General features: G+C 41.1%; 3 protein-coding genes and 11 non-coding genes across 14 annotated transcripts; 3 read left to right on the top strand and 11 right to left on the bottom strand.

Moving 5' to 3' along the window:
- Window positions 1-463: 463 nt before the first annotated feature.
- Window positions 464-545, bottom strand: TRNAS-GCU (transfer RNA serine (anticodon GCU)). Its single transcript has one exon. It is a non-coding gene; the product is annotated as a tRNA-Ser (tRNA).
- Window positions 546-3,973: 3,428 nt separating this feature from the next.
- Window positions 3,974-4,062, bottom strand: TRNAI-UAU (transfer RNA isoleucine (anticodon UAU)). The gene is given in 2 exon segments: window positions 3,974-4,009; window positions 4,025-4,062. It is a non-coding gene; the product is annotated as a tRNA-Ile (tRNA).
- A 2,220-nt stretch (window positions 4,063-6,282) lies between these two features.
- On the bottom strand, window positions 6,283-6,354 carry TRNAP-UGG (transfer RNA proline (anticodon UGG)). Its single transcript has one exon. It is a non-coding gene; the product is annotated as a tRNA-Pro (tRNA).
- A 2,393-nt stretch (window positions 6,355-8,747) lies between these two features.
- On the top strand, window positions 8,748-8,819 carry TRNAG-UCC (transfer RNA glycine (anticodon UCC)). The gene has a single exon. It is a non-coding gene; the product is annotated as a tRNA-Gly (tRNA).
- A 1,367-nt stretch (window positions 8,820-10,186) lies between these two features.
- On the bottom strand, window positions 10,187-11,597 carry LOC113422780 (histone H3). Its single transcript, XM_087945226.1, has one exon. It carries the CDS (start codon window positions 11,366-11,368, stop codon window positions 10,958-10,960), a length of 411 nt encoding a protein of 136 aa, XP_087801352.1. The 5' UTR covers window positions 11,369-11,597; the 3' UTR covers window positions 10,187-10,957.
- Window positions 11,598-12,452: 855 nt separating this feature from the next.
- TRNAL-AAG (transfer RNA leucine (anticodon AAG)) lies at window positions 12,453-12,535 on the top strand. The gene has a single exon. It is a non-coding gene; the product is annotated as a tRNA-Leu (tRNA).
- Window positions 12,536-13,433: 898 nt separating this feature from the next.
- Window positions 13,434-13,506, bottom strand: TRNAK-CUU (transfer RNA lysine (anticodon CUU)). Its single transcript has one exon. It is a non-coding gene; the product is annotated as a tRNA-Lys (tRNA).
- Window positions 13,507-15,164: 1,658 nt separating this feature from the next.
- Window positions 15,165-15,237, bottom strand: TRNAK-UUU (transfer RNA lysine (anticodon UUU)). The gene has a single exon. It is a non-coding gene; the product is annotated as a tRNA-Lys (tRNA).
- Window positions 15,238-17,622: 2,385 nt separating this feature from the next.
- TRNAG-UCC (transfer RNA glycine (anticodon UCC)) lies at window positions 17,623-17,694 on the bottom strand. The gene has a single exon. It is a non-coding gene; the product is annotated as a tRNA-Gly (tRNA).
- A 770-nt stretch (window positions 17,695-18,464) lies between these two features.
- On the bottom strand, window positions 18,465-18,546 carry TRNAS-AGA (transfer RNA serine (anticodon AGA)). Its single transcript has one exon. It is a non-coding gene; the product is annotated as a tRNA-Ser (tRNA).
- Window positions 18,547-19,512: 966 nt separating this feature from the next.
- Window positions 19,513-19,584, bottom strand: TRNAG-UCC (transfer RNA glycine (anticodon UCC)). The gene has a single exon. It is a non-coding gene; the product is annotated as a tRNA-Gly (tRNA).
- Window positions 19,585-19,935: 351 nt separating this feature from the next.
- TRNAI-UAU (transfer RNA isoleucine (anticodon UAU)) lies at window positions 19,936-20,031 on the bottom strand. The gene is made up of 2 exons: window positions 19,994-20,031; window positions 19,936-19,971 (listed from the first exon to the last, which is right to left on the bottom strand). It is a non-coding gene; the product is annotated as a tRNA-Ile (tRNA).
- Window positions 20,032-20,501: 470 nt separating this feature from the next.
- On the bottom strand, window positions 20,502-20,963 carry LOC113422786 (histone H2B 1/2/3/4/6). Its single transcript, XM_026683937.2, has one exon. The coding sequence runs from the start codon at window positions 20,941-20,943 to the stop codon at window positions 20,563-20,565; it is 381 nt and encodes a 126-aa protein (XP_026539722.1). The 5' UTR covers window positions 20,944-20,963; the 3' UTR covers window positions 20,502-20,562.
- A 344-nt stretch (window positions 20,964-21,307) lies between these two features.
- On the top strand, window positions 21,308-22,062 carry LOC113422785 (histone H2A type 2-C-like). Its single transcript, XM_026683934.2, has one exon. It carries the CDS (start codon window positions 21,335-21,337, stop codon window positions 21,722-21,724), a length of 390 nt encoding a protein of 129 aa, XP_026539719.1. The 5' UTR covers window positions 21,308-21,334; the 3' UTR covers window positions 21,725-22,062.
- Window positions 22,063-22,072: the final 10 nt, after the last annotated feature.

Genomic DNA, 22,072 nt, shown 5'->3' with positions numbered 1-22,072 from the left:
TTCATTCTATAAGGGATGATCCCAGTCTCTTGGTTTGGATGGTTTCCATTTACATCTAGTTTTTTATTTGCCCCTCTTCTAAAGCCAGATATAAATAACGTTTTTCAGTGTCTTATTTGCAGCGCGACCACACTATTCTTGCAAACCTTGCCCAATGCAAATGTCCATTTCTGTGGTTTTACAAAGTTGGCTGGTTTGATCAGCGGAGATTTTAAAAAAATCAAAATTACCCGTGCAAAATGATTGCACGTGGTGCGTTGCGAAAGGTATGTTGAAATTCAAATTTGCACTGGGGAGTTCCAGGCAGCGCTAGAGTAGCTAACTACTACCCATTAATGACCGGTGCTGTGTAAGGTGTATAATGTGTGTAAGGTAGGGTGTATAATCTCTTTAATCTCTTAATATACCCTCGGACTGGGTCTATTTTAATCATAACTTGAATCTTTAAAAAAAAAAGAAACAACGACGAAGGTGGGATTCGAACCCACGCGTGCAGAGCACAATGGATTAGCAGTCCATCGCCTTAACCACTCGGCCACCTCGTCAGTATCTTAGAATGGCTTGAATAAATTACTCTGATCCTTAACAACTCTGATCTTTCTGCTGTTCTCTATTTTTGCCTGTGTTATATAAGGTACTCACAAGTATCTCGATCTCTGGGAAAGTTACCGCACCCTGCAGGCGAAAAATACTGAATTCTATTATATTACTAGTGAGAATGCATGTGCTATTTACAGTAGTTGGTTTACTTTATTGTCATTGTACCTCGTACAACAAAATTAAATTCCAGCTTCAGGGCACATCTATAGATATAAAAGCGAAAGAGCACTCACACATCATCACAAAATTTCCAGAACAGTAAAGCCTACAAACTTGAAATTTGGCACGTATGTTCCTCTTGACTTCTAAGTGCTCACTAAGAAAGGATTTTTCGAAATGACCATCAGAGCATTAGTATTTCCTCTATTATTATTAACATGCTCTGATGCTAAGGAATTCTACTCCCTTTCCCCACCTGAAAAGAATTTTGTTCCAAATGCAAAACATAAGCAGAGGAGTTTCACTTTCACTTTCACAGCAGCAAACAGCTTTAGTACAGAACAGTTGAGCTAAGCCACGCCCAGGCTCCTTGCTGTCTCCTTGCTCACACAGTTTCCAAACAGCCCTCAACTCTCTCACACACTGACAGGACACTAGCCAGATGAATACCGATGGATGCTGGTAGGCAGAGGCAGAAATTTCACCCTAACCCCCTTATTCCCCCCCCCACCCCAAAAGCCCGACCACATAGTTTCACAGCGACTCATGGGTATCGAGCTAGTTATAACTATAAAAATAAAACACAAACACACATTCTTCACATTCCACCCAATTGAACTGAAAACCCCTGAAATTGCATTCATATTGCACTACACAGTAGAATTCAATAAAGTTACTGCTCTGGGATAGAAGCTGTTTTCTTAGCCTATTTGTCCTTGTAGTTATGTTTCTTTCATTTGTTGAGTAATTTAAAAACAAGTTAGTCCAGCAAGATTCTGAACAGGGCTCAGGATTTGTGTGTGTAAAAACTAAGAATCTCTTCGGGGGGGTGTTTGAACTTCCTTGAGATGCCATTGACACAAATTGCTAGTTTTTTTTAAATGAAAAATGGCATTCTAATACAGGCAGTCCTTGATTTACGACCACAATTGAGCCCATTTGTGGAGGGAGATTTGCCCCATTTTATGACTCTTCTTGCCACTGTTGTTAAGTGAATTGTTGCAGCTGCTAAGTTAGTCACATATTTGTTAAGGGAATCCCACTGATTTTGCTCGTCAGAAGGTCACAAAAGGGGATCAATATTACTTAATTGTTGGTCTGAAGTTAACCTTGGAATTGATCTATGCCCGTTGATGGCGAACCTATGCCATGTGTGCCGGAAGTGGCACACAGAGCCATTTCTCGGGGCATGCCAGCTGTTGCTCTTCTGGGTTCCAATGCATGCATGCATGCATGCTGGCCAGCTGGTTTTCGTGCACGCAGGAGCACCAGAAACTGGAGGAGCAACTTCCCAGAGCGCATGCACATGCTGGCCAGTTGGTCTCGCGCACACAAGTGCGTTAAAAACTGGAAGACCAGATAGCCAGCACGCGTGCACATGCCAGGAAGCTAAGCTTCGGGTTTCTTGCACTCCCACGCGCATGTATCAGGGAGCTGCTCTTCCAGTTTCCAGCACGTGCGCACGTGCTCCCATTTCAGCACTCAGCGCTAAAAAGGTTAGCCACCACTGATCTATGCTGATCTGAGTGCCACTGACTGGTTGAGAGGTGCTAGAAACTTTTTGTTCTCTTTTGGGCTAGTTGATTGTCTCGTTTGCAAATTGTCTGGCTTAGCAACATAAATTTTGGAGTCAATTGTGGTGGTAAGAATGTACAAGAACTTTCTCTACTGGTCTTCATTTCATGATGATTCTGATTTATTATTAAGTTATTTTGCTAGAAGGGTATGAATATAAGGCTAATTCTAAAATGTTCAAAAGAACTGGTATTTCAATAGTATTCTACAAAAGAATCTGCTAAGGGAAGGTTTGTGCTGGGATTTAAATAAGTGATTTACTGTACGAATATACTCCATTCTCATTATAAATCAATTAAGGTCATTTGGTCTCCTTAATAGATATTATCTGAAATAAGAAACATGATCTGATGTCAGTAGGACATGTGTAATCTGTCCTTCAGAAATAATGATGATAGATCTACTGAATTTGAATGCTTAGATGAAGTTATATAATCATCATTTTGATTTGTTCTAATGAAAATTCAGGTCTCAAATGGCACTCATTGGTTTCCTAAGCTAAAGTTAGCATTTACCTGGAGATCCAAGAACTGTACTTAAACCTAGGAATTTGGATGAATGTGCACAACTTTATCACTCAAAGGGAACTCTGCAACACACCCAGTAAAATACATTTTAAAGTCTTACTGTACTTCTAGTCATATCCATTGTGTATTATTCTCAGTAATATAATTAAAACAGTACTGTAGCAGCGTTAATATATTTTAATAAATTCACAGTATGGTGTCATACTATTTGTATTTCTGACAATCATGCCAATTCATTCCATAGACTTTTTTTTATAGATACGTCCTTTATAAAACAAGCTTTTCTTTTGTTGAAACCCTTGGCAGTTCCGTCTTCAACCTGAAGTTTGAGGGCCTTCTTGCAAGTTGCAAATAATTTTGGTCATAGTGGAAGACATTAATATAATCCCAACCCCCTTTTTTTCTCCCCACAAAATGTTAAAATGAGCAAGTATTCATGGAGGTCTATTAGCTCAGTTGGTTAGAGTGTGGTGCCAATAATGCCGAGATCACTGGTTTGATTCTCGTACTGGCTACTCTCCTTTTCAATACTTTTAAAAAGTTTAAAATTAACAGGACAATGTCATTTTTCTTTTAAAGAATAATAACAGAGTTAAATATGATATAGATTGCAAAAGTCCATTCCCATCTTTTAAACACCAATATTCATTGCAGAACTTGCCACCTCTAGAAATGTATTTGCATTTGGGAGATTTTTTTTAAAAAAATGGTGTCAAGCAAGGTTGACACCTTTTAAAGATAAACAGGGGGCGGGGTGGAAGATAAAACTGGAAATTTTACAATACCACCGATTTCTAGAAGAAGGCAGATTCCCAGCTGAGGCTCTGCAGAGAAAAAAACAAACTATATCTCCATTATCCCCCCCTCATTTCCTAAGGCAAGCAATAGCACTTACTTATTTACTTATTTACTGGGGAAACAAACCCTCCAGAAATTCCAGTTTTCTTTACACAGGAAAACTGGAACTGTCAAAATCCGGAATTGCTTAATAGCTTTGACATTTTTAAACTGACACATTAAAAAAAGCCAAGAACCCAAAGCTGAACGTGCAGCATTGTCATATTATGGGCTGAGTTTAGAAAGCTCCCCCAAGAAATAATAATAAAAAGCCCTGCTCCAGGTGAGGCTCGAACTCACGACCTCGGCATGGCTTAGTACTGCTGTATAAGTACCGCGCGCTAACCGATTGCGCCACTGGAGCACTGCGAGAAGCGATATTGGAAAACTTCGACCCCCGGATCTCTAGATTCTTCCTAATGCTTTTTTTTTTCTTAAACTGTTTCGGGACAAGGTGTTTCGGATGCAGTACACCTTGCTTAATTTTCTTCTGTTTACTCTCCACAATAGTCACTCAATGCCAATGACTCAAAAATCAATGCTTGGTCCCCCTTCCATTAACTCAGTGCAACTCACAAACTTTATTTATTGCAAAGACTTTTTTTTGAAATTGTCTTTTAATAAGTCCATGGTGGGATGGAGTCCTGGCAACTGAATAAAGCTGAGTTTACTAGCCGGATGCCCTTCCTGTTGCCAATGCAGAGTTCGCAGCAGATAATTACTCATTGTGCTGTGCCCAGAGAAAGAAATACCTGCCTGGGATCGAATTCAATAGCCTCCTGATTGTGAGGCAATTTACTGCAAAAACATTGTTGGAAGGAAAATCTGGTCCGCATTTCAGTGGTGAAAAAAAAGTCACTGGTGGCGCTACAGGGAGCCCTCGACTTGCAACGGTCCATTTAGTGACCATTCAAAGTGACATGGTCACAGGAAAAAGTGACTTTTGACCATTTTTCACACTTTATGACCATTGCAGCATCCCCGTGGTCACGTGATCCAAAATTCAAAAGCTTGGCCACTGATTCATACTTATGACGGTTGCAGAGTCCTGGGGTCATGTGATCCTCTTTGGCAACCTTCTGTCAAGCAAAGTCAATGGGGAGGCCAGCTTCACTTCACAAACGTGTGACTAACTTAACAATTGCAGTGATTCACTTAACAATGGTGACAAGAAGGCATTCAAAGTTACAGTGGCATTGGAAGAAGTGAATTAGGACTGTTATGCGTGTTTCACACTTATGGCCATTCCAGTATCCCCGTGGTCACATGATCAAAATCCAGATTGTTTGGCAACTGACTCGTATTTATGATGGTTGCGGAGTCATGTGATCTGCTTTTGCAACCTTCTGACAAGCAAAGTCAATGGGCAACCAGGCTCACTTAACAACCGTGTGACTAATTTAACAATTGCCATGATTCGCTTAACAGCGATGGCAGAAAAGGTCGTGAAATGGCCCAAAACTCACTTAACAAATATCTATCTCACAGCAGTATAAATTTTGGGGTCCATTGTGGCCATAAGTTGAGGACTACCTGTACTTGAAGAGGAGGAAGTTTATTTCCAAGAGTCAAAGCCCACATGGAAGGTAAACTACAAAATAGGAAACACTCTAGCAACAATACTTATAGTTTTCTAAATCAGTTTCTTAATTGGGTTTCCTTCTTTATTTTCTCTAAGCATTTCTTATTAAAGTTGATTAAATCAAGCTGTGATCGAATCTTTTCCTTTAATGTCATAATTATGCTTACATGGTGCAAGATATGTTTTGTGTGTTTGCTTGTTTGTTTTTGAAATTTAGAATAAGTATTTCATTAATTCCGGTTAATCCATTAATTCCAACCAGTTAAATATGAGCCAACAGTGTATGGCAGCAGCCAAAAAAGCCAATGCAATCTAAGTTGCATTAACAGAGGACACAATCAAGATCAAAGGGAGGTACTAATACCACTCTATAAAGCCTTAGTAAGACCACACCTAGACTACTGCATCCAAAAGTACAGAGAAGAGCAACCAGGATGATTAGGGGACTGGAGGCTAAAATATATGAAGAACGGTTACAGGAACTGGGCATGGCTAGTCTAGTGAAGAGAAGGACCAGGGGAGACATGATAGCAGTCTTCCAGTATTTGAGGGGCTGCCACAGGTCAGGCTATTTTCTAAAGCACCTGTAGGCCAGACTGAACAAGGAGAGATTTAACCTGGAAATAAGGAGAAATTTTCTGACAGTGAGAACAATCAACCAAAGGAACAGCTTCTGTCTTTGGAAGTTGTGGGAGCTTCCATCACTTGAGACTTTCAAGAAGAGACTGTACTGCCATTTGTTAGAAATAGTGTAGGGTTTCCTGCTTCAGCAGGGGGTTGGACTAGATGACCTACAAAGTCCCTTCCAACTCTGTTAATCTGTTAAAACTGTTTATACAAATACAGTTTATACAAATGTACAGATCTTCCAACAACTGTGTCCCTTTTAAAGCTGGATAAGATTCAGCCACCAGTTATTTCAGTGCTTGGTGCAGCTGTCTTTGTCCTCAAATAAAACATGGATGGATCTGAAAATGTAAAAAGAAAAAAAAAGAAAAAAAGGGGCTCGTCCGGGATTTGAACCCGGGACCTCTCGCACCCAAAGCGAGAATCATACCCCTAGACCAACGAGCCAGCTGTTAAAAAATTTTCTACTTTGATTCATAAACTGGACGAACTTGAAGCCAAGGAGTTGTTTATTTTGGCAGGCAGTGCATAGTTTCAAGTGACATGTTTCTAAAGACCATCAAGTTCAGTCAAAGGGTTTTTTTAACCATGATGCTTCTCACGGGAATGAATAAACAAACTAAAAGAGTTTCACTTTCAAGTCTCAAAATGTACACCTACTTTTGCTTTTCTTTGTATTTGGTTCTCTTATCTGGGAATAATTAGAAAACATACAGAACAGAATAGAATACATGGAATGGAACAGAAAATAGAGAGTAGAGTAGAGTATAGAGTGGAGTAGAGAAGAGTAGAAAATATATGGAATGGAATACAGCAGAGTGTAATCGAATGGGATGGGATGGGATAGGAAAGGGAATAGAATAGAATAGAATAGAATAGAATAGAATAGAATAGAATAGAATAGAATAGAATAGGAGAGGGAATATAATAGGAAAGGGAATCTAATAGGAAAGGAAAGGAAAGGAAAGGAAAGGAAAGGAAAGGAAAGGAAAGGAAAGGAAAGGAAAGGAAAGGAAAGGAAAGGAAAGGAAAGGAAAGAATAGGGAAGGCAAGGGAAGGCAAGGGAAGGGAAAGGAAGGGAATATAATAAGGGGAAAGGATAGGATAGAATAGAATAGAATAGAATAGAATAGAATAGAATAGAATAGAATAGAATAGAATAGAATAGAATAGAATAGAATAGAATAGAATATATGGAATGAAATAGAAAATAGATTAGAGTAGAGAGTAGAGTAGAATAGAATAGAACAGCTTTCCTTTGGAAGTTGTGGGAGCTTCATCACTGGAAGCTTTCAAGAAGAGACTGGACTACCATCTGTCAAAAATAGGGTAGGATTTGCTTGGGTGGGGAGGTTGGATTAGATGACCGACAAGGTCCCTTCCTTAATCTGTATTCCGAACAAATGGCTCCATCCTCAAGTGATGGAACAACCACAACTTTGAGATGCACTAGTTCTACTGATTGGTTGTTCTGTCAGGAAATTCCTCCTTATTTCTAGGTTGGATGTTTCCTAGATGATCCGCCACCTGCTACTTCCTGTTTCTGCCTTCACATTCTTTGGATAATAGATCAAACCCCTCATCTCTGTGGCAACCCCTCAAGTACTGGATGACTGCTCTCATATTACCCCTGGTCCTTCTCCTTCTTAGAATAGTTCCCTACATACGGTGTATTGCATGTATTGAAAAGGCCATTTGAGTTCCTTTTGCTTGAAAATAAAATAATCCTATTATTATTATATGTTTATTCTCCAAGGCAAGATGAAGTTTTAAAAAAATGTTTGACATTCTTGAAGGATGGAAAACAATCAAATGTAGACAAAAAGATAGAGACATCATCCATTAAATCGTGTTCAGTTTCATGCCCAGAATGAGAATGTGCTGTCTTCTTCTAGAGGGTGCCTTTTCCAATTTCCAATCAAATCTACAACCTTGGGATTTCCTGGTGGTCTCCCATCCATGTATCAAAAGTAACCCAAATGCTTCACTTTTTCCAAGCTGAATGAAAGTCAGTAGATGTGAACAGAAAAGAATAAAACAATGTTTTTCAATCTCAGTAACTTTATGTTGTGTGAACTCCAACACATCAAGTTGGGAGATTGTGGGAACTGAACTTAGACTGAAAATAACTTTATTGTCACTTTAAATGTACACTAATTGGCATAATTAAAATGAAATTCCATTGCAAACAGCTCTCAAAGGGTCACCACCTCCAATAGACATTACATAAACATGATAAATAAAAAAAATAAATTATGCATATGCTTACATACACACTTATATGATACTGCATACATCATAAAGTTGCTGACATTCAGAAACACTGAATTAAAATGGTAAGAAAGGGCAATTTTTGTCAACTAAAAGTCAAAGTTTCACTCTAAGTTTTTTGTCCTCTTTTGATTTTCCATAGCGTGAAATCTTGTGTATTTGCTATTAGGCAAAAAAAAAAAAAAAAGGTTATCTTTTCTTCACTTTTCTAAAGTTTCCAAATCTAAATTGGTGATTAAAAAAAACAAATACCACTGTTGTTGCAAATGTCTGGCTACTTTTCATTTACTACTATAAATAACCATGTTATTACAGTCACTACAAACTTAACTAGTTACTCTTTGCAATTGTCAGCTTCAACAAGGAAATTCGGTTAAAGATGGGTACGATTAACATTTAATTGCAGCAAGAAAAAAAGGAAATTGGAGGAGAAAGTTACTGACATGTTTTTCAGAACGAACAGCGCCACCTGCTGTCTTGATAATTCCCTAACATTTTATAATACAAAGATGCATATAAGTGCTTGTGATCTAAAGATGTTTCCCAAAAGAAACTTTATCACGCATGAAGCGTTGGTGGTATAGTGGTGAGCATAGCTGCCTTCCAAGCAGTTGACCCGGGTTCGATTCCTGGCCAACGCAACTCCTTTTTCTTTTCCATGTTTTCCAAAAGGAAATTACAGATCTTTTGGGTTTGTTTAGGACAGCAAAAAATGGCATTTTTCCAAGCTGCCGCGCTAGCAAACCATTAAAAACAATCCTTTTATTAAGTTTACTGGTTGCTTTAAATATTTCTACCGTTACAATTCCTATTGATTAAAAAAATATCCAAAGTGTAATAAAACCAGTTATTTACTGTGTGAATAACATAGAGATCTCTATGCCACACTTTCTTGCAGTCTTGTTAGTAAATTATAAATGAAGGAGAATAAAGGAAAGAGAAAAGGGGAAGAAAAGTCAGTTGTAGGCAGGAGAACGAATCCTACATTTGAACAAAGATATATACAAAGGGTTTTTTTTTTCTAACACTTTGAGTGTGCTCCGTTGTTTTTAAGACTTTAACCCTTCCCACTATCCCAGGGTTAGTCATGAAGAAATGGAGCAGACAATATACTTCAGGAACATTTAAGGTACAAAAATCAGTTGGATAATTATTTAAAAAGTGTATTAGCTGCAAGGGAATCTGAAGATCATTTAGTCCAACCCCCTGCAGGAATCTTGCTAAAAATACCCTCGGTGCCGACCATGCAGTCCCTGTGTTTTTAGTTTTTAAAAGCCCTGAATCCATCCATGTTAAATCTAATTGGGGAGCTAGCCATAGAACTGAGATAGAGGTTAGTGGAACTTCTGTTGAAATAATTACTGCTGAATGAATAATTATGGACATATTTAGACTGAATAGTAAAGATATAGATGTAGATAGAGCAAAGATACAAAAGAGGAGTATGGGAGGCAAGCTAAAAATGGATAAGAATTGAAGTATTCGAATGGACAAGAGATGATGGACAGAAAGGAAATGCCTTTTAATATAATGGTGGCCTGATTAAAAATTAGAATAGAGGTAGAAATAAGAATACACACTTATATAATAGAATAAAAGCACTAACTAGATGGAAAGATTAGAGGTTGAAAGATGGTATTATGTATGTTTAAATAATATGGTGATTGGCACTAGAATGGCGCATTGAAACATTGAATAACTAAATAATGAAGGATTAAATAGAATTCTTTATTGGATGTGTGATTAGATACGCAAGGAATTTGTCTTGGTGTATATGCTGTCACTGTACATCAAAGAAAAGATCCATTCATCAAGAGTCAAGAATCATCAGGTACAACAATTAATAATAGTCATAGGGTACAATAAGCAATCAACCATACTAGGAAGTCAATATAAATTGTAAGGATACAAGCGACAAAGTTACAGTCATACAGTCATAAGTGAGAGGAGATGGGTGAAAGGAAGGATGGGAAGATTAATAGTAATACAGATTTAGTAAATAGTTGGACAGTGTTGAGGGAATTATTTGTTTAGCAGAATGACGATGGCATTTATATTTCAATACAAACTGTATTAACACCAGAATTAGTAGTGATGGCCTGATTAGAAGCTCAAATAGAGGCAGAAACAATAGGGGGAATATTAGCATACATATTTTTACATAATACAATAAAAGCAATTAGATGAAAAAATTAGAGGTTGAAAGATGGCATTACTATACATGTTCATATATTACGATTGGCATTAGAATGGCATATTGAAACACTGAGTAAGTATCTTAATACAAATATGTGTATTAACACTAAATTACATAGATTTGACTAATGTAAATATTAACATTGCTACTTCGAAGGCCGTCGGAACCCAGCGTCACCAACACCTTAGGCGATTTGGGGTTCCTTCGTGGAGCAGTACGTGGCAGTCAAGATACTGGGGAGCATGGTTGTGAGGTGTAAAATAACCCACCGTGGTCACCGTTTGCATCTCCGCTTTCCCACCTCCCCATCCATCAACGAAGCGCGGTCACAGTAAAAACGCAAGTTAGGGTATTAAACACCCTCAGCAAATTTTCAAAAAGGGTCTCATTAAAAAGCTTGTGAGAAAAATCACTATCAGGGACAAGACCCCCCCCCCCGCCCAAGCTGGATAGCTTTTACACTCAATCGTTTGCGACGAATACAAGGGAGAGCCCCTCGGGCGGATTTCAAGCTCTTTCCGCGGAAGAGTGAGTGGGCTCTTAAAAGAGCCTTTGGGGTTATAGGTGAGCCTCGGCACGTCCTTACGCCCTCTCCCCGCGGATGCGTCGGGCCAGCTGGATGTCCTTGGGCATGATGGTGACGCGCTTGGCGTGGATGGCGCACAGGTTGGTGTCCTCGAAGAGCCCCACCAGGTAAGCCTCGCTCGCCTCCTGCAGAGCCATGACGGCCGAGCTCTGGAAGCGAAGGTCGGTCTTGAAGTCCTGCGCGATCTCGCGCACCAGCCGCTGGAAGGGCAGCTTGCGGATCAGCAGCTCCGTCGACTTCTGGTAGCGGCGGATCTCGCGCAGGGCCACGGTGCCCGGCCGGTAGCGGTGAGGCTTCTTCACGCCGCCCGTGGCCGGCGCGCTCTTCCGCGCAGCCTTGGTGGCCAGCTGCTTGCGGGGCGCCTTCCCGCCGGTCGACTTGCGAGCCGTTTGCTTGGTGCGAGCCATCCTTCCTCTAAGCGCTCCGCCGCTTTTGCTCCTCCACGCCGGATTCGAATGAAGCGAAGCGCGTTTTCGCGGCCCTTCTTTTATAGCCGGTTCGCTCTCCTCGATTGGCTGGGAAAGAAAGACGCGTTCGGAGGTTCGGGATTCGTCGGGGATTGGTCAGAATTAGAAAAGGAGGCGAGGCCCAGAATACTAACCACGTGTCAATGTAACGGGTTAGCAAGAGTTTTAAGGTACCTTGTAGGTTATCTCGTCCAACCTCTTTCCACCCTCCAAGCAGGACACGCCTACACCATTGTCCACTTGCGAGCCGTTTGCTGGGTGCGAGCAATCCTTGCCGAAGAAGCGAAGTCTGGAGGAGTCGAGTGATCTTCCTGGAGAATTTTATACCTGGCGCGCTATCTCCCCATTGGCTCTTTTCGAACAAAAGATATTTTCTGAATTTGAATCTCGCGCCCAAATCTGGAGTCCGCCTCCCCCCCTCTGGTTTCCTGTTGAGATTTCAATCGCTGCTTTCAATCGGAGTAACTATTATTTCACGCAGCCTGGTTTCCTTCTCTCTGCCCTTAACTTTCTCCTGCTCTGATCAAGAATGTTTGTCTGCTTTTAAGCCGGGTTCTTTAAACGTTTCAAAAATTCGAAATATCTTTCTTATATACGTAAGCCATGGTGGTCCTGATGCTGAGGCTTGGATGGGATATTAAGACATCCTTGAAGTCTGTACAGATTCTCAGTCATGCAGGTCATAATTGTCCCAAAGGTGTTTTTTTTATTCAGGAGGCAACTGGACTTTCAGGTTTGTTTGGGTTTTTTTTTGAAGACGTTTCATTTCTCATCCAAGAAGCTTATTCAGCTCTGACAGAAGCTTCCATTCTCCACTGTCCCGTCAGAGCTGAAGAAGCTTCTTGAATGACAAGCGAAACCTCTTCACAAGAAAAAAGAAACGAGAAAATCCAGTTGCCTCCTGAAAAAGCAAGGGACAAGACATCCTTGAGAAATCAAGTAAGTGTTTAAATTTGGCAACTTTTTAAAACATGGATTTCGACTCCCAGAATTCCCAAGCCACCTGTATCTCTTCTAAATGCGTGGTAGCGTGGCCGAGCGGTCTAAGGCGCTGGATTAAGGCTCCAGTCTCTTCGGAGGCGTGGGTTCCGAATCCCACCGCTGCCAAGGGTAGCTTCCCTCCCCCCTGCCTTGAGACATCTGCAAAAACCTATTCATCTCTAAAATGTTTTTCTGCCTTTCTGAGAAAGAAGAGCTGGACCTGGTAACAAGTTGAATGGCAGCGGTTCCCATCTTCCATCCCAAAAAAGCTGTTTGGAATATGCATGTATTTCTCCGGAAGCCAAATTTGACTTGAGGGACCCTTGCCGCAATTCCTAAGAAACGAATTGCAACATAGTAACCAGGTGAGAAGCCTCAACGTTCCATCTTCGATCAAGGACACGCCCCCCCATTGTCCCAACATTCCATCTCCCGTAACAATGGACTGAAAAGACCCCTTTGCCTAAAAATAGAAATTCTATACTACAAGTATTCTCAGATACGTGGGGAAGCTTTCCCCAAACTGGCCATCCAAACGGACCCGTAAGAGTTCCTGTCTTATACCTTCTAATAAAAATATTCTTTGCCTTCCCGTTGTGTGTGTGTGTGTGGTTTTTTTTTAGGTCCCTCGGTCTTGTAAGTGGTTTGGCACCCACTCCCTTGCCAGTTGTAATAAACAGCGTTGGGGATAAATCTAAAATTCCGCCTTGCGATTCAGATTTCATTATAACCCGCAATGCATCGCCAGATCCCTTTCCCCAATCGTCCTTAACCAACGGACAGCAGAGATGGTGAACACCCAAGCCTAAAACAAGATAAACATATTTTATTTTAAATTTTTAAAAAATATATATCAGCATACATATATCATTATATATTCCATTTGCTTTTGGACAGGAAATCAAACCTGGAGAAACTTAGCGTGGAGTCCGAGGCTGCAATACCACATATTTCTACCGAACGAGTGAGTCTCCTGAAGATAAGGATTTTAAATGCCCAGAGAGGAACAAAAAGAAATGATTTGCGCCCAACGTGGGGCTCGAACCCACGACCCTGAGATTAAGAGTCTCATGCTCTACCGACTGAGCTAGCCGGGCTGCTGATATTGGACAATGGGATTGATACTATTAGTTTTCATTCTGCTTACAGAGAATGCGAGTAATAATTAGGATTCGAGGGAACAACCTTTTCTCAAGAGGAGATTTTCAGTATGTGTGGCTGCTATGTTGCATTTTAGGAAAGCAACTTGCCTTTCTCCCTCTGTTCCTCCCTCCCCTCCCCTTCCCTTCCCCTTCCTTACCTTTCCTCCTTTCCACTCCTTTCTGTTCCCTTCCTTTTCCTTTCTTTTCCTCCTTTCCATTCCTTTCCCTTTCTGTTTCCCTTCCCTTCCTCTTCCCTTCCCTTCCTTTCCTTTCCTTTCCTTTCTTTCCTTCCCTTCCTCTTCCTTCCATTAGTTGTGGACTAGCTGTACATATGAATCCTTATTGTGTTACTAATGTTACTAATTTAATAACTGCAGTGATTTACTGAACAATTGTGGTGACCAAGATTGTACAAAGGGACCAAACTCACTTCTGCCTGCTTAGAACAGCCCTACAGGTCAACCAGAATAAATTCAAACCATCCCTGTTGATTTTCATAAGACTTTCCGTACATTTATTTATTAGTAAAATTTATCTCCTGCATTTTACTGGTGTTTGGAATCATCCCCAAAGCTATGGCTTCAAAGTTTAGACACTTAAAAGAACAGTTATTTCATTTTTAGAAAGTTAGCAATAAACCCTCTCCAAGAAGAATGAAGTATTTTGAGAAATATTAAAAAGGCAGAATCATATTTTCCTAAAAAGAGAAACATGCTTTTGGAGACAGAAAGCAGCCCCCACCTTCCTTAATAGCCCACAGCAGATGTCAGCACTTAAGAGATAGAGATTGATAGCTTTATTCATAAGCAAATACCCTCACCCAACAAGGATAGAATTAGCCCTCATCCACAATAGAATTGCCCAGCAAACCCCTTCATTGCATCAGCCAAACTTCAACCAAACTTAGCTCAGACAAACATCTAGGACATAGTCCCATGGGAGTTTGACGACAGCCAATGGAATACATGTTCTTGCACAGGAACAGGAAGCTCAAGTACAAAGCCCAAGAGAAGGTATAAAAACCTCTCACTTTCAACTCCATGTGGTCAGATGCACCAGAAGTACAAACTTGTGGTTCTGTTAATCAATCAATGTACTCTCTTTCCAATCTGCCTCCAGCCTCCATTTTGTCTCCAGTGCCTTCTTCCCGGCTTGGAACCGAACCAGAAGGATATTCCTTCCAACACATTAAAAAAGAAACAACTTTGGTTAAAAAAAAAAGGCAAACCAAAATATGCTCTCCCAATTCTATTTCTATTCAAGTGCAACCTGGCTTGCTTGCACATTAGTTACAAGCTTCATAAGTAAACTAAAGCAAAAAGGTTATTTAACAAGGGGAAGAAACAGCAGAAAACTTATGGTTCCAAGTCCCATTGTACATCTCTACTCCTTGGCTTTTTATAGTCCTTCTCAGAAATGGGTTATTGTTGAAAAGAGACAATGCACTAAGCAAGGGTCTTCAAACTTGGCAAGTTTAAGACTTATGGACTTCAACTCCCAGAATTCCTGAGCTAACATGACTGGAGGAGGAGTTATGGGAGTTGAAGTCCACACCTCTTGTAGCCGTCAAATTTGAACACCCTTTGAGAAAGAAATGGGGAAAAAAACTCTACCGCCTGAACAGGGACTTGAACCCTGGACCCTCAGATTAAAAGTCTGATGCTCTACCGACTGAGCTATCCAGGCTCTGTATTTTGGGTGTTAAACAGCTCCTGAAAGCCATCCACTAAGTTGGCCATTTCTGCTAATTTTATATTTCTCAAGTGAAGGCCTTTGCAAGTTGAAGGCACACACAAAAAATCTGCTCATCAACTATTTTCACACTTGTCCCATGAAAAATGTATTTTAGGATATGGCTCAAGAAGTTGTGGACATCACAATTCGGAGTATTTTTCCTCCTCTTTCCCCCATAAGTAAATATTGTTGAATTACCATTATCATTTTTCTTTGGCTCTTCTGTATAACTTGATCAATACCATTTTTTTTAAAGGAAGATATCTGGAAGGCGCTTCTATTGCAAATTATAACTGTGGTTTCCTGGAATTACCAAGAGAGAGAGAGAGAGAGAGAGAGAGTTTTAGCAATCAAGGAAAATGTTTGTTGCCCAGAGTTGAAACAAGGGCTACAAGTTGCTCTCTGAACTTAGTTGTTTTCTTGCAGATGTTTCATTAACCAGACTAGGTAATATCATCATTACTAGTGTGCTAGGTACTAGTGCACTAGCAGTGATAACGTTACCTAGTTTGGTTATGAGACGTCTGCAAGAAAACAACTAAGTTCAGAGAATACCGAGGTTTTAGGTTAGCAAAATTTGGTTGGATTTGGCACAAAGCATGTACCATGATGGTTACCAGGGGTGGGATTCAAATATTTTAACAACAGGTTCTGTGGGTGTGGCTTAGTTGATGGGCATGGCTTGGTGATCATGTTATTGGCTGGGCGTGGCCAACTCAACATCACTCACATCGAGGCACACATTTCCTCGCCTGGCCTCTCATGACTGGAGATGCTGCAACAGACGTAAGTGTGAAAAATGGTCATAAGTCACGGTTTACAAATTTTTTTGTGCTTCCATTTCGTAGTCTTCAATTACAATTACATTGTATATATTCTCATATTTTCAATCAAATATTAAATACATTAATATCATTGTTAATCAATCATTAGGAATAAAGTTTTTTAACAGCAACACAAAGAGGGTGTTCTATTTTCTCGCTTTGAGGTCCTGGGACAGGATTAACCCATTAAGGCAGGAAGACAGGACCCAGGGCAATCACTTTAAGAGAAGCACACAAATAAACCTATCAAGCTGCAGGAGCTTCAAAGGGGAATTAAGCATAAAAGGCTCAGATATACACACACACACCCCCAATCTGCTTGCAAGCCAGGAACTCCCTGAGCTGTGTCATTACTTTTCTTGCCTTCCTAAATTAAAGGATCCCTTTTCTGGCAGCTGACTTCCATGTCTATTTCTTTTCAGCATCAGCGACTGCTTCCCAGGTGGGAAACGAACTCAGGAAATTTCTTCCAACAACATAATTGGATTAACCCACTACCATTTAGCAGAAGACCCAGAGCTTACTACATCGCACACTCTCCTATGGCAGGGGTGTCAAACTCGATTTCATTGAGAGTTGCATCAGAGTTGTGTTTGACCTCGGGGTGGGGGCAGTGTTGTGGCATGGTCAGCTTGATGTCACTTGTGTCGGGAGTGCCTATGGTGGCCCGAGTGGTCAGCCAGCGAAAATGGGTTCCCAATTTCTGTTTTCAGCCACTATGGCCTCCTGTAGCCCTCTGCCAGTGAAAATGGAGCTCTGTTTTCTCTGGCAGAGGGCTGCAGGAAGCCATTGCAGCCAAAAACAGGGGCTGGGAGGAGCTCCATTTTTGCTGGCAGAGGCACCACAGGCCAATCCTTTGCTGTTTCCAGGGTGGCTCCGCAAGCCAGATCGAAGCATCCTAGATCGAAGCACCCCAGGTTTGACACCCCTCTCCTAAGGACATTTCAAACATTGCACAACCCCCCTACCAGCATCTCTGAACCTTACAAAAAGCCATGTACTCATCAAACCAATTGGTCAGCTGCCCAGATCCACAACCCAGGTGGTTCTGCTTCATCAATAAACCATCTTTCCAATCAGCCCCCAATGTTTCCACTGTCTTTCTCCCAGCTTGGTACTGAACCAGATGGATATTTCTTCCCACGCTACAATTAATGGTTCTCTGAATTTGTACAATATATTGATATCGCAATAGGATTAGGATTGAGAGTTCAACCATAATCAGATATGTCATAGTCAGCTGTAAAAATGAAACCAATAGGCTGAATTTGTGGAAAAGGCTATAAACCATCCAGCAATTTTTTTAAAAAAACTAGCCAACTTAACTGCCTTGTGGTGCTATAAATCTTTCTGGAATCCGTTTGTGTGAACACTCAGAAATTTATTTAGTAAGAAGAGCTGGATAAATGTAAAGACATCATTAAAAAATTAAGTTTTTTTAAAAAAAAATGCTTTTTTAAAAAAACCTTTTCTATTACCATAGAACAGACTCTTTTGGAAAATAAAAGTCACATGCGTTGGCCGGGAATCGAACCCGGGTCAACTGCTTGGAAGGCAGCTATGCTCACCACTATACCACCAACGCCTTGTAATAAAATGTTTTGAAAATTCCTGGTAGTAGGAAAAATCCAATTCACGTTAAATAAATGATGCTGTCCACGATAGGTTCATCTTTGGAGCAGCAAGAAATCTGCTCCCTCCTACTCTTTATTCATAGATTATACTCGGACCTGAGCTCTAGTGGAACCAGAATGGCCTTGAAAAGGTTACCTCTGAGTATATTCAAAGTGCAGAAGTCGGAATCCCGTATTGGGAGCAAAATTCTCGCAAAGAAAGCACTCAGGATTCATCTCAAGAAAGTGGAATTCAGACCATTGAATTGGATAAAATAAAAATACTATACATCTATAATTAAATCCACCCCAATAACGTGATATTGTATTTAGATAAAAAGTTTTAACTGTCCCAGCAAGTGGGTTTGATATACTTCACTAGCCATAGTCTGTATAAAAAGCCACGATTGAGGGGATTCACAAGGCATCCTAAATCCAAATCAGACAGGGTGTTGGCATGCTAGTGGGTGAGAGCAGAGGCAAGGTATTAGTAAAATTAATATAATAAATACGATATAATAATATGTAAGTATAAATTGCAATCATATATCAATGATATGCAATAGTATATTAAGGGAGGGGTTTTGGAAAGTGGGGTTGCAAATAAGATGGGTTTTTTCCCAGATAATCACCTGGCCTGGCAAACTTTTAAAAAGAGACGACTTTAAACGTGTGGAAGAAACAGAAGGTAGGATATTTAGAGAAGAGGACTTTTATGTTTTGATTTTTAAAAAAAATCTCTCGTAGTCGGCAGGATTCGAACCTACGCGGGGAGACCCCAATGGATTTCTAGTCCATCGCCTTAACCACTCGGCCACGACTACCTGGATTGTTACAAAACCTATATGCTGTCTTCATATGTCTTAATCTATGGTGTGACTATATACTTCATTGTAGATGTTCAAAATATATTATTACCAAAGACGTTGGGGGAAGCCTTTTTATAGAGAAGTCAGCATGGCCGAGCGGTCTAAGCCGGTGCGTTAGTAGTCGCAGTCTCCCCGGAGATATTGGTTCGAATCCCCCTCTGGGCAGCCTTTTCTTTTTTAAAAAAAATTAAGATTTTCATCTGCTTTGAGCCACCAAGAAATTTAGTACTATTAGTAACTCTTCTAAACTGAATTCACGAAGAACTAAGGAATATCAGTTAAAGACTTTGACTGTCTCCCTAATGCATGAATGCAAGAAAAGAATACAGAGCCTCAAAGTTGGAAGTATTTTAAATCTCTTTAAAATCATTATTGAATACAAAGATTAGAAAATATAGGCTAAGAAAAAGGTTTAAAAATCTAAAAACTAGAGAGGAAGGAGAAGCAGAAAAAGATACATTGAAAAAAAATGATTTATTTTTAAAGAAAACCAGTTTGGTCTAGGGTTAAGGCAGCAGACAATAAACCTGGAGCTAAAATTCTAGTCCTGATTTAGGCATGAAAGCTGTTGCGTGGCACTGGGCCAATAACCGGGGGAGGGGGCGGTTGCCGGGGGTCTGAGTTCTAGTGCCAACCTTTGGCATGAAAGCTAGCTGGGTGCCTTTAGGCCACCGAAAGGTGCTTTTTTAGGAGTCAACTGGACTTTCTGGTTTTTGTCTTTGAAGACATTTTGCTTCTCATCGAAGATGCTTCCTCAGTTCTACTCACCATCCAGAGCTGAAGAAGCTTCCTGGATGAGAAGCGAAACATCTTCAAAGAAAAACCAAGAAAGTCCAGTTGCCTCCTGAGAAAGAACCTTTGGGAAAAAGGACCTTTGGGATGACTGAGAATCTCTACAGAAAAGGAAGAAAAACAGACTTTTGCGTTGGCCGGGAATCGAACCCGGGTCAACTGCTTGGAAGGCAGCTATGCTCACCACTATACCACCAACGCTTATGTGTTTTAACTATTTTTTTTTCAAAGCTAACAATTCCTAGAGGTTATGTTTCAAGATCTTCACATGGTAGTGCCATTGGGTAAATGTGTGGATTCTCCAACGCTCCTTCAATAATTTATCCTTCCTGCTTCATTAAACTTTCTTCAAGGAATGCCTCTCCCTTTCATGCAATTAAAAAAAAAAGATATTTTCCAGCCCATAAGAGAAAGGAAAGCCCCAAATTCAAATTTCTTCATAAGTAACAATCTAATCCAATCCAAGTCTATTAACCACCTTTAAACGTATATTAGAAATCAGGATGGAGTGAGTAACGCCCAGGAATAACTTCCCAGAGAGGAAAAGGTCACTGCTCCAGGTGAGGTTCGAACTCACAACCTCGGCATCGCTAGAGGCAAAGTACTGCTATATAAGTACCGCGCGCTAACCGATTGCGCCACTGGAGCAACTGCTCAAAGTATTTTTTTCCTTCAAGTTTAGCAACTTTAAAACGCGTGGATTTCAACTGCCGCAGTACTGTCTGAGGCATTCTGGGAGTTGAAGTCCACGCATCTTAAAATCGCTAAGGTTGAAACTGGCCTCAGTAGTTTCTCTGATACAAGCAGAAGTATGCAACACACACATGCCTAAATCAGGGACTAGAATTTGTCTCCAGGTTTCTTGACTTAATCATAGACCAAACTGGTTTCCTTTAAAAATAAATCACTTTTTCAATGTATCTTTCTTCCTCCCCTTCACCTCTAGTTTTTAATTTTTAAACCTTTTTCTTAGTTTTCTAATCTTTGTATTCAATAACGATTTTTAAGGAGATTTAAACTTTGAGGCTCTGTATTTTCTTGCATTCATGCCTTAGGAATACAGTCAAAGTCTTTGCAAACTGGACTTTTGAAAAAGCTGCAGCTCTTTTTTGAGAATGTAGGTGGCTCTTAAAAGAGCCTTTGGATTTGATAATAAAGGAAGCTTGTTTGCAAGCTTGTTTACTTGGAGCTGGTGTATTTGGTGACGGCCTTGGTGCCCTCGGAGACGGCGTGTTTGGCCAGCTCTCCGGGCAGAAGGAGGCGCACGGCCGTCTGGATCTCCCGGGAGGTGATGGTGGAGCGCTTGTTGTAGTGGGCCAGGCGGGAAGCCTCTCCAGCGATGCGCTCGAAGATGTCGTTGACGAAGGAGTTCATGATGCTCATGGCCTTGGAGGAGATGCCGGTGTCAGGGTGGACCTGCTTCAGCACCTTGTAGACGTAGATGGAGTAGCTCTCCTTGCGGCTCTTCTTGCGCTTCTTGTCTCCTTTCTTCTGAGTCTTAGTCACGGCTTTTTTGGAGCCCTTCTTGGGCGCGGGAGCAGACTTGGCCGGTTCAGGCATGATCAAATCGCCAACGAGAAAAAAGTAGACTAACCAAAACAAATCAAACTGAAGAACCTCTGCTTGGCCCCTATTTATTTGCTGTACGCAAATGAAGCTGATCAAAACCTCCCTTTTTCATTGGCTCAGAAGCAGAGCCCCACCCACATCCGTATTATGCTAATGACCGAATCCTGAAAAAGCTATTTCTATTGGGTTGCATAGAGCACCTTTTCTCTATTGGGCGGCCGAAAAGACTTGTTTTTTTTCATTGGACGCAGAACTTCGGCGGATGCGAACCAATGGGAATCCACATTTACAAGCTTTTCGAGTGAATAAAATGAGACAAAGTGTCCAAGTAGGAATCGTTCTCGGATCCAGCTGGTTTGTGTTGCTATTCCTGAATCTTAACATGTCTGGACGCGGCAAACAAGGAGGCAAAGCCAGAGCTAAGGCCAAGACTCGCTCTTCCCGCGCCGGGCTCCAGTTCCCCGTGGGCCGTGTGCATCGGCTGCTTCGCAAGGGCAACTACGCGGAGAGAGTCGGAGCCGGGGCGCCCGTCTACCTGGCCGCCGTGCTGGAGTACCTGACGGCCGAAATCCTGGAGCTGGCGGGCAACGCGGCCCGGGACAACAAGAAGACGCGTATCATCCCGCGCCACTTGCAGCTGGCCATCCGCAACGACGAGGAGCTGAACAAACTGCTGGGCAAAGTGACCATCGCTCAGGGAGGCGTCTTGCCCAACATCCAGGCCGTCCTGCTGCCCAAGAAGACCGAGAGCCACAAGGCCAAAGGGAAGTAGAGCCCGCCCGCCCGCCTGCTCCCTCTCGGCTGCTAAGAACGACACCCAAAGGCTCTTTTAAGAGCCACCCACCTTTTCCTGGAAAGAGCTTGAGTCAAGTCAAGTGAAAATCCTGAGATACTTTATAAAAATTTCCTCCACAAAAGTATTAAGAGGTGACAATATACATAAAAAAATTGATTTTGTTAAGTCTATAATTATAATGAAAATAACTACATTTGATCCATCCAGGTGAACAGATCTAAACTATTCCATCGAAGCTATGGAGTTTCTCAATACCAGTCATAATTGCCCCAAAGATCTTTTTTTTTTTTCAAAAGGCAACTTGACTTCCTTGTTGTTTTTTTG

The sequence above is a fragment of the Notechis scutatus genome, chromosome Z (genome assembly GCF_049901735.1).
Source record: "Notechis scutatus isolate UNSWTSFEM ecotype Mainland chromosome Z, rNotScu1.2, whole genome shotgun sequence".
Taxonomy (NCBI): Eukaryota; Metazoa; Chordata; class Lepidosauria; order Squamata; family Elapidae; genus Notechis; species Notechis scutatus.
This window is presented reverse-complemented; position numbering and strand designations above follow the sequence as displayed.